The sequence below is a fragment of the Stegodyphus dumicola genome, chromosome X1 (genome assembly GCF_044657685.1).
Source record: "Stegodyphus dumicola isolate Sdum_Otavi_A_Nest chromosome X1, ASM4465768v1".
NCBI lineage: Eukaryota > Metazoa > Arthropoda > Arachnida > Araneae > Eresidae > Stegodyphus > Stegodyphus dumicola.
In genome coordinates, this window is record NC_140780.1 from 70,170,966 (window position 1) to 70,182,674 (window position 11,709).

The following is an 11,709-nucleotide window of genomic DNA, read 5'->3' on the forward strand; positions in this document are numbered from 1 at the left end:
TAATCCGGACCTCAAAGCTAAAATCTTTCTGCACATAGGCGTTTTACGCGTGCTCGCAAGACTTTTACGACTGCGCATATGCGTTTGCGCAAGCGCAGAATAAGTTTTCGCGTGTGCGTTTAATGCGTAACAGACGGTATAAGCTCTAATTATCTATTTCAGTTAACGTTGATGACTGCGTTGTTCCTTAATCTTTGAATTGGATCCGGCTTATTATTTTTTGCAGACTGTAAGAGCAATTTTATAAACGTAAGGTTGAACTTTCGATTATGTCAAATAGAATTTTCAATGCTGGAGCCCCCAAAGGATCTAGAAAACGAAAGTATGTTTCGATGTCCATCAAACAAAAAACGAATTGCTACAAAAAATGGATAAAGCCATATCCTTTGTTTATCTAACCGTTCTGAAATCTGTTTATCAATTTCATGCTGCTCTGCGGGGGGGGGACGTCGCGGCGCACAATGAACTGGAAGTTGATCTGTCAGCACTATCGTTATCTTCAGGGCAGATGTTTTTATTTTATTCGGCTTATAATTCCTTACTAAATGTAGTATTTAATCTCGATGTACTCCGTCTTTGATATGATTTAAATCAAATTCCTCGTCATTATAAATATCACGAATACAAATCAAATAGTTTTCTGGTTGCAATTTTCTAATTTCGGCTATGCGTAAGGTATGCTTTACGCATGCGCGCGTTGAAAGAAATGTTTAATAAAGTAAACAAATATTAAGCTTCTTTTTTTGTAAATTTTGATACCCTTTAGATCATAATTCCTCATTATTTTATAAATTACGGTTTCATATTTTTACTGTTATAATTTCTGCATGCCATCTTACCAGATTTAAACTGATGATCTATAATCCAGAAAAATCAATAATCCGGAATCGCCGAAGTCCCGACAAGTCCGGATTAAAGACTTTTGACTGTATTCGGTTTCGAGGGCCGTAAAAAATCGCCAAACTATTGTTGATGCCAGTGCTGCCAAAAGTAATTGCGGCAACCCTAACGCAAGAAAAAAGTATAATAGTAAACAACTATCTAAATATTGATGTTTTAATTTAGATGAGTTTAACTTCATATAATATTTCACTACCGAGTTATCGCTAAAGCATAATGTCATCTCGTTGGTTGTTCAAACATAATTTTCTATAATGAATGATGCCTTTTCTTTGAAAACATTTTTGGTAAAGTGCAGAATCGCCCGCTTATTTCTTTGCCGCTTTTTACAAGGGTAAAAACAATTGGAATTTGGTCAATTTTTCTTTTACTTTTTAAGTGACAACAGGTCGATGTGTACATAGATAAAGTCAAGGATGTGCGCAGTGCCATTTTTGTGCAATTCTGGGATTTTTTTTAAGTGAAAATAAGTCGATGTGTACATGGATACCGAGTATGTGCATTTCTTAAAAACGCGTCAAGCAGTGGATGATTCTGCACTTTACCTGAAATTCTATCGCAGACTTTTCATCATAGGAAATTCTCAAATTGTCAAATCCATAGGATATCAAAAAGGAATTAAAAATTAAACTGGTATTTCAATGGCGTCTTAACAAATATAGAACTATATAAAGTTACGCAATCTGAAATCAGCGCGTACGCGAGATTTGGCATGCTGTTAAATGGACGTGTTTGCTAGATTTGGCGCTTTCCCGCATACATTTTTGCTGCAATTTTTTTACGGCCCTCGAAACCGAATAGTACCATAAATTTTAATACATGGTTTAACTGTACATGTGTAAGCAAATCAGTTAGATTTAAAGTACATAGTTTAAAAAACATTTAAACTTGGAGTATACCACCTCGTACAGCCATTGCATGAAGATAAACAGATACTGGATGTGCACCTAGAATATGTGAGAAAAGTAGATTTCAGTTATTACCAGTGTTCAGCTGATGTAGCCATGGGTAGACTGTGGTACGTTAGTTTTTTTATAATCATAGGCCTGATATATTCAGTAGATAACATATCTGATGAAATCATAGATCAAGGGATAAATAGATCAGTAAAAAAAATGGTGGGAATTTAGGAGTTGTTCTCTGTTATGTGCCAGACATTCCTTGTTGATCATTAGTTCTAGACAACCTCTAAAGATAGACAGCAGTGAGCTTCGAAAACCTCAGAGTAATAATAAATGATTCATCAGATTTTAAAAACACTGCCTTTTCATAAATAGTATACACACAATAATCAATTTATGGAAATGAACTAGAAACTAAAAAATTACCTCGCATGCTACATACATTTTATGAACATTGATCACATAGCACACTTCCAAATGGCTATTGATTTCACATTTTTTGTACGAGTTTCCATACTGCATCATCTATCACATTTGAAGTCTTCCATTGGGCAAACATTAAAGAGTGCATTTTTGTACACAATGTACTGTTAATACATTATGTACAAAATACACCTGGTGCTCACATGGTATTTTTGTACATAATGTAGCTAGTGCTCACATAACATACACAGCAAAACATTTGTTGTACGTAAAGAAAATTTGGATAATATCCCATTCTTTACTTGCATTCAATCATTATAATATGCATAATATTTTCTATATTAGAATTTTTAAATCTGATAAATCATTTACAGTAGCCCTAAATAATGCCGCCTGTTCAACTGCACATTAAACATGGAGGCTGTTTTTTTTTGGAAGGGGGTTAATTTATTTGATTACAGTATAGTAACTTGGCTAAGGGTAGAGATACTTTCATGGAGTACTTTCAAAGAGAAGTTAGCTTATACATATTTCATATATGTGGAAAACTATGAAAACACACATGCAGCCAACCTGTTCGCTAGAATGTAAACCCAGGTCGAATTATCAGTATTCAACTACTTTACTGCTTGGCTGCTAGCGAAGCCAGAGCTAGATATTTTATCACCTAATAGAATAACTGCTGCTTGCAAATTATGCCTTCCAGTTCCTGCCAAAATTCAAAAAATTTTGACACTCCTATGTCTTGCTGCCCATTGCACTCATACAGGTTGCCCTGGCCACCGATGAGCATTAAACGTGAAGGCAACTGGAATGTAATGGACCATACGATTACACTTGGTTTCAGACCTGTATGGGGATACATAATGCATGACATAATGTGGCATTTTTTTTATGCAGACCATGGATGTGATCCTTGATGGTGTTGATGCATTAAGATTCATCTGGAAAAAATTAATTTATATTATTTATCCTTCTATTTGCAAAGTTCTATGCACAACTATAGCTGTAGTCACTTATGACGTTCTAACGAGGGTTTGGTTAGATTACTTGAACATGGCAAAGCATCTAAGGGCTGCTTATTTTTTTCTACCAAAGTTAGCTGAAACAATGGTCACTTTAAAAAAAAAAACTACTTTAACTTTTTGCTATGTAGCACCTACTTAGTTCTGAACTGAAGAATAATATAACTGTAACAGGCATACATACAGATTATGTTATCTTAATCAATGAGTCAAACTAGTGAGTTCATTCACCAGCTCAGGTAGGAAAACCAGATCAAGTAGGACAGTGCTTTTTTTTTTTTTTTTCCTTTCTTTTAACATAATTAAGTATCAATGTGCTTTAAAAATGATAATTCAAATTGTGACAAAGGTACCTATTTATTATTAATACATCTCAGATTTTTAGAGGTAGTTATTTCCCAGCAATGATGTCTGTGCATTTTCTTTGGTGGTAAAGTAAAAATCTCATAGATTGAAATAATAATCATTCCATATTGCAATAGTAAAGTTCTGATATATGCAAATAAATCATTATGTGAAAGAAAGGAAATTGGTTTGAGGGAAGCACAGCTTATTAATTTTTGTTCATCACAGTTCACAAAGTGTATAACTTACTCAAAATAATTCTAAAATGATGAATTTTGGTACTTTCTAATTTTCTGAATCTCACCAGAATGCTGTGAAAAAGTATTGATGGTCTAAACCAGGGGTCTCCAAACTTTCCAGCCTTAGGGCCATACTGATTACTCCAGTAAGTTCCGAGGGCCAAAACCATATTATCATTGTTGCCGGTGGTAAAAAGTGAAATAGTCCACTGATGAATAAAAAAGTCCGAAAAAGTACGCAACGTTTAAAAAAGGCTGCAAATCGGACTAAAGTCCGCAAAACGGCAGCACTGCATATTATTAATTTTCCTGTCATTATCTGTAATTTCTAGATTAGTCGTAGAGTACGAGCCATGAGGAGTAACGTGACACGACATCTGGTGGACACAAGCGGAAATAGGTAGTACCTTCCATCACTAACAGATGGCGCTAATAGCACGTACAGAAGTCAGTTCCTATGACACTGTTGTGGAATAAAATAGTGCATACCTCCTTAAAACGTGTTTGTGCGTGTTTAAGTTTAAGACATCTTTGTAACAGTATTTTGATTTGAATTGTTGCTTTTGTGTGTGATTTAGTAGTATGGAAAAGAAGCGAAAAATTGATAGTGAATGCAGAAAATTCAAAGATCAGTGGAACATTCAGTATTTCGTAATTGAGTCCAGTAACAAGGCGCTATGTTTGATTTGCAATGAAAGCATAGCCGTTCTCAAAGAATATAACATTAAACGTCATTATGAAACAAAACATTTTCGAAATTACTCAAAATATACAGGGAGTTTGCGGACAGAAAAATTCGAAGCTATGAAACGCGGATTGAAATCGCAGCAATCTTCATTTACAAAACTCAAAACTGAACAAGAGGCTGCAACTTGTGCCAGCTTTCGTGTGGCTCTTGAAATTGCAAAACGTGGAAAACCATTCACCGATGGAGAAATGATCAAAGAATGCATAATTGCAGTAGCCGAAGAAATATGCCCTGAAAAGGTAAATTTATTAAAAACTGTCAGTATGTCAGCAAACACTGTGGCTCGAAGGGTAGAAAACATTGCTGAAAATATATCCTCTCAACTGTTCGACAAAAATGGACATGTTGAGTGGTTTTCTTTGGCCTTGGATGAGTCAACGGATGTGTCAGATACTGCTCAGGTGTTGATTTATATTCGAGGAGTAGATAAAAGCTATGAAGTGCATGAAGAACTTCTTGATATGTATAGTATTCATGGCACAACTACTGGTACAGATATTTTTAAAGGAGTTGAAATGGCCATTAATCAAAAGAACCTTCGATGGAAAAACTTGAAATGTATTACAACTGATGGAGGCAAAAACATGAGTGGGAAAGATAAAGGAGTGGTCGCTCTTGTGTCAAAGGCTGTAGAAAATGACGGTGGTTCAAAACCATTAGTCTTACATTGTATCATTCATCAACAGTCCTTGTGCGGAAAATGTTTGGATATGTCTGAAGTTCTGAAACCAGTCATATCAACTGTTAATTTTATTAGATCTTTTGGGTTGAATCACCGACAATTCCGACAATTTATTGAAGAGATTGGAGAAAATGACTTACCTTATCATACTGCCGTACGTTGGCTTAGTTGTGGGAAAGTCCTTCAGCGCTTTTTTGAACTTCGAGCAGTGATCGAAATTTTTTTGAATGAAAAGCATCGCCCTCTTACTGAATTACAAAACAACGCATGGCTGTGGAAGTTAGCATTCTATGTTGATTTGACAAAACATGTGAACGAACTGAATTTGAGATTGCAAGGAGAAAACCAGCATCTTCCTGATTTATACACTAATATCAAATCATTCCGGAAGAAACTGATACTGTTTCAATCACAACTACGAAGTAAATGTTTTTCACATTTTAAAACATGTGAAATATTCAGCCACACCACTGAGACTGAGTTTCCTATCGATTTTGCAATCGAAACTTTGAGTGCTTTGAAAGTAAATTTTGATACTCGTTTCTCGGACTTTGATGCCATTGCGAATCAAATTAAGATTTTTCAGAATCCTTTTGATACTGACATTGAAACCCTAGCCCCGGAACTTCAAATGGAAATGATTGATCTACAGTGCATTGATATAATTAAGAACAAATATCAAAACTCATCTTTGTTGGAATTTTATAAGAGTCTTCCACTGACACAATTTGATAATTTGCATAAATTTGCTCGTGGGCTGTTTTCTGTTTTTGGTACTACTTATTTGTGTGAGAAGACCTTCTCCAAAATGAAGTACACAAAAAATGTTTACAGATCTAAATTAACTGATGAGCATCTTAAATCTATTTTAATAATTGGTACAAGTAAAATTAGTCCACAGCTACAAACTATTGTCAGTGGAAAATCTCAATTACATAAATCTCATTAGTATTTCATATGTCATTATGCTTGTTATAAGTTATGTTTTTATTTAAAATGTATAAAATGTTAGTTGGATTCATTTCAATAATTTGTTAGTTATTATGTACTGAAGTTAAATTTTCTGCATATTATACATGTCTTTACTCATTACAATTCTGTGTTTCTTTATCCAACTTATCACAAAAAAAATAACAATAAGCCTACAACAATGTTATGAGTAGTTAGCCCATGACCATATCAATGTAGATGTCATATTAATAATTATTCAACATAAAATTAGAATACTTCAGTAAACTAAATTTAATTTGCTATAAAAAATATGTTCTCAAAAGGAGTTTTCAAGTATGCTAGCTCTCCGCAGGCCGGACAAAATCTGTCCGCGGGCCGGATGTGGCCCTCGGGCCGTAGTTTGGAGACCCCTGGTCTAAACCATGAAACATTTTAACTTATATAATTATATTTGTTTCCCTTAATGGGAGAGCAAACATAAATATTGGTGCAAAATGTAGTTTAAGATATTAATGGTAAATTTAAAATACATTCAAAATGCAATTTGTCACACTAGATCATCAAAAAAGGTAATGAAGTAGAAATAGATAATGGAAATAACACTGTGTATTTTAAAATATAAGTGAAAATATAGGATAATCCAAGCAATGTTTATGTGTCTAAAAAGTATATTCCTTACTACCTAATGCATACTAAAGGTTATTGATAGAATTAACTGACAATAGTTACTTTTAAAACAAGAATAATATTAAGAGCGATTCAAAGGTTATATTTAATTTAATGGACAGTAGGCAATGTAGGCATACATATTTTGCTGTAAATTGACTGGCAAATGTTATTCAGTAAAGGAAAAGATCCCACGTGTGCTTTCTCTATATAACTACTAGTCCATCATTAACAATATTTTTCCTGGGATTCCATCTCAGAGTGAAAACTGAGATAAATTTAGGTGTATAATTGTAAACTTTGTAATCTTGCTCTTAAAAATGTGGTTGTATCACGATAAAAGATTAATAAACTATGTTAAATATTGTTTTTCCAACATTCCATTAGCAAAATGCAATATGGATATAACCCTCTCAAGCAAATAACCCATTTTCCTTCCTTTGTAATGATCCAGTATTTCTCAAGTGTGTATTGCATAAAGTGAAAATATATATTAAAATATGAATTAATTCAGTTGCACATAAAATCACCTCTGACTTCTCAACTGATTTTTTTAAAAGGATTAAAACATAACCACTGTACGCGATCCGATCCGAACAAATATGGCTGGAGTACGAGAAGCTTTACCACGTGACAAAACAAATGACGTCGAAAGCTCTATGTTACGTCTAAATTCTTCTAACCAATAGCAGCGAAGCAGCTCTCACAGCAGGAGGTACGGCGAGTACGTTTTACACACAACAGCAGGGATAAATAGAAGGGCTAGGTCATTCCTTTGTTCGACTCCTCGCCGACGCGAGTCTCATAGAGGGGGGGAACCGGGAGTAATCTGACGTATCTCTGTTGCACCTGCTCTGATTTCGCGCCTTTAAAACTGTAGTTTCATTCAGTTGCGAGACGATTTTTTGGAGATCGCATATCCCAAATTCATTTTAATCATACATATTTGTTTTCTAATAATGCAAATATTTAAAATAATTTGTGTATATATAGTTTTAGTCAGTTTTCATTTTAAATTCTATATTTAAAGTACCCTTTATGTAATATGGCTTCTTGTGCTGTAGCAACGTGCCGTAACACTTATAGAAATACGAAAGGAAGAGATATTGTATTTCATGCTTTCACCAAGAACAATTTGCTTTTGACGAAAGAATGGATACATAAATGTCGAAGACAGGATTCTATTAATGTGAAAAAAGCAAGAATTTGCAGCGAACATTTTCTGTGCAGTGATTATGAAGATAACATGAGAAATCGCTTGCTTGGATTGCCGCAAAAGAAACTGTTGAAATGCAATGCTGTGCCGAAAGTAAATTTATCGTGTGCAGTAAACAAAATAATACCAAGAAATCGGAGAGATTTGAAAAAAACTAATGCAGAGTGCTTTTGAAAGACTACACGAATTAATTTATTCTGAGGCCGAGAATGAAATTGAAGCTGACAATAATAAATCAAATGTGAATGATTTTGAAATAAAAGTCACAAGTGACAATGCCCTATGTGACAATATCCCTGAGTGCCCTAAGTGTAAAGATAAACAAGAATGTATTGATAATTTGAAGAACAAAATAATATCCTTAGAAAATTGTAATAAAATATTGACAAATAGAGAAAAGAAAGATTTTAGAATGTTTGCTCAGCGACAAAGAAGGTGGACGACATTTAGAAAGAAATTTGTATCGGAAATTCAGAAATTAAAATCCCAAACAGCGAAATTTAGGAAAAAACAGAATAGATCGGAGAATTTGGAAAAACGTCTAAAGCATATTTTTATAAAGACGCAGATTAACGCATTGCTAGAAAAGAAGGAAAAAATTCGGTGGACTAGTGAAGATATTTCACGTTGCATTGTCATAAGAGCTCTGTCATCTAAAAGCTACGATTTTTGGAAAGAAAAAATGGGAATTCCTTTACCTAGCACTAGCACATTTATATGCGGATATTTAGAACTGCACTAAATTTTCATGTAGTCCAGGAATTCAGAGTGATGTTCTTGCTGTAATGAAGGAAAGATGCCAATATTTGAATTCTGTAGAAAAAATATGCGTTCTCAGTTTCGACGAAATGCACATAGATTCTAAACTCTGCTATGACTCTAAACTGGACCAAAATCGGTCCTTTTCAAAAAGTGCAGTTTGTTTTAATAAGAGGTCTCATTTCGCAGTGGAAACAACCAATATTTTTTGATTTTAACACTCCAATGAAGAAAAAACTTCTTTTTTCACTCATAAGACATATTCAATCATCTAGAGTAGAAGTGAAAGCAATAGTGTCTGATTTAGGAGAATCTACTACTTTGTGGAAAGAGTTACAGATTTCGATTAATAGTTCTCATTTTCCAAATCCAGTATTCCAAACGAAAAAAATATGGGTTTTTTTCAGATTTAGCGCACTGCCTCAAATTACTGAGTGTTGGTGTATTTAATTATGACAAAGCACACTAGGGCTATCTGCCTAAGGGGAGGGATGCCTTCGTGGAGGACTTTCTAAGGGAAACTGGCTCGTATACACGTTACACATGGGGAAAACCACGAAAACGCCCATGCAGCCAGCCCGTTCGCGGGATTCGAACCTCGGACCGAACTACCAGTGTTCAGCGACTTTACCGCTCGGCCTCTGGTGGGCTCAAATTACTGAGAAACCACTTTTTAGATAAAGGATTTGTTTTAGAAGATGGAACTGTTTTAAATGTTGATATTATTAAAGAGAATTAAATTGTGTCACAAACTAAAACCAAATTATTTAATGGTCAAGGGAAACGAGAGACAAAAAGTAAGTATATATAATATGTTTTGATTTGAAATATTTCTAGATTGCATTTTAGAAGTTAATAGCGTAAAGCATATTTCAAATGAGAACTAATTCTGTTAAGATATTGTTACAGTTATTTTTATTTTATCCTCTGTTATTATTGATTCAATTTTGTGCTAGCTTAGCATTCTAGATAAAATATATATAAAGTATAATATTAAAGTAATTGGCATAAGAAGACCTGCCCCCTTAACCCCCACTTTTGAAAAATTAAATAATTATTTTAGGTACTGTGAATAAAGTTGTTTTGTCTAAATTAAGATAACAATCTTACATGTATTTATTTAAATGAAATATTGATGTAAGCTTAAGTTACAAAATTATTTTTAAAAAAATATATGTTATTATAATGAATCGGGAGAAAAATATGCTAATGTAAAATTTACAATTAGGCTGAAACTCAAACTTAGATTAGCAGAAATTTTGCCATATATAACCATACACGTTTAAAACTATGCCAATTTAAGGTTATTATTTTGATTAATTTTAAATAGCTGTTATTATAGTTATCTTAGCAGTAGTACAGTTCTCTTAGTTAACATGCAGATAAAGAAATGATTAGAAACAAACAGGCATTTAAAGAAATGATTAGAAACAAACAGGCATTTAAAGAAAAAAAAAATCCCTGCAAATAAAAAAAGGAACTTTATGCTAAGAGTAGCGCATTTTATCTATTATTTTAAAATTGAGTAAGTACTATTAAATTTTGTAATGTTCAGTGTAAAATGCATACTGCAGTAACATTGTCTCTTCCAAATTATAGCTACCTTTCACACACAGCTCATTTTAAACGCTGGTTCTTCAGATTTAAAACGCTAATTTCTATGTTGTCAATTGCATCTCCGCGCTCAGTGCCATCATTGCTACGTCATCACTCCTCACTGCCTGTTTCAGGGGGAAACGCTCTATGAGCTAGCCCTTGTCTTTAGTCCTGACACAACAGTATTTGAAATAGCATTAGATTTTTTAATCAATTCTAGAGGGGAGGAGTTTTCTGCTTTAAGGATATCTGTTGCAATTACAGAAGGACTTGGTTGCCTGCATGTAATTGAGTGTATTTTATGTACGTGTTTACATAGTGTGCTGAAGTCTGGACAATTATAATTATATAAATGATGACACAGATTTAGACAGGAGAGGTTAATACACTTTGAATAACAATGATCTGTTTCTGAACATAGTTCATGCAACCGCTTAACTGTATATTGAATATTTTTACGTGTCTGTGATTTTATAGACCACAAACAAGGATGTGTTTCTGTTACATCACTATCAGGTATTTTCATTCCAGATTCATGTCATTTATTATAAGTTGGCTGGTAGATGCTCTCTTTACAGTTAATTTCAACTTTATACTTATAAGCCATGTAAATATCTTCTTCAATTTTTAAAAGCACATTAATTAAATTATCGAGGCGTCTGTTAAATTTACGTTTTAAGTACATAGTTTTCAATTTATTGTGAAATGACTCGCAATACATGTTAGTATCTGTGAATGCATGAGGGAAGTTTCTGTATGCCATTGACCACAGACTTGCTCGGCAATAATAATACTCCTCAAAATAATTTACAAACGATGGTGCAACAGCTCGAAACTTTTGAAGGAAATTATCCATCATAGAAATAAATAAAGAAGAATTAGTTTCTTCAAGCAATATAACTAAATTAAAATAAATTTCATCCCTAAATTTTTGACTTGAAACCATTCGAAATAAACTACGTTGCCATGCACGATGTACATGCCATTTACATAGTATATGTTTAATACCTGGACCAAATGGTTTTTCAAATGCAGGATGTGTAGTTTTATCATCATCTGTCATTAAACAATTAATATTAAGCTCAGGTATTACACATTTGATACTAAGAAATAAATTGTACATCGTATCCTGATCCAACTGATTTGCAATAAAATGTGCTACGGGGTAACCACTATCAAATTCATCTGGGACAGTTAAATTTAGCAAATAAAAATCATACTGATTTGTTTTGTGAGTAGAATCTATACATAAAATCC

The 11,709-nt window shown here is 33.6% G+C and overlaps 1 protein-coding gene across 1 annotated transcript; it reads left to right on the plus strand.

Moving 5' to 3' along the window:
• Positions 1-4,638: 4,638 nt before the first annotated feature.
• On the plus strand, positions 4,639-11,003 carry LOC146993192 (general transcription factor II-I repeat domain-containing protein 2-like). The gene is made up of 2 exons (XM_085808163.1): positions 4,639-5,686; positions 10,930-11,003. Exons 1-2 carry the CDS (start codon positions 4,639-4,641, stop codon positions 11,001-11,003), a joined length of 1,122 nt encoding a protein of 373 aa, XP_085664289.1.
• The last annotated feature ends 706 nt before the right edge of the window (positions 11,004-11,709 follow it).

Coding starts and splice junctions, on each gene's coding strand:
- LOC146993192 (XM_085808163.1), top strand. CDS start 4,639: ATGAAACGCGGATTGAAATCGCAGCAATCTTCATTTACAAAACTCAAA. Junction 5,687..10,929: donor GTTTCAATCACAACTACGAA/GTAAATGTTTTT, acceptor GTGATTTTATAG/ACCACAAACAAGGATGTGTT.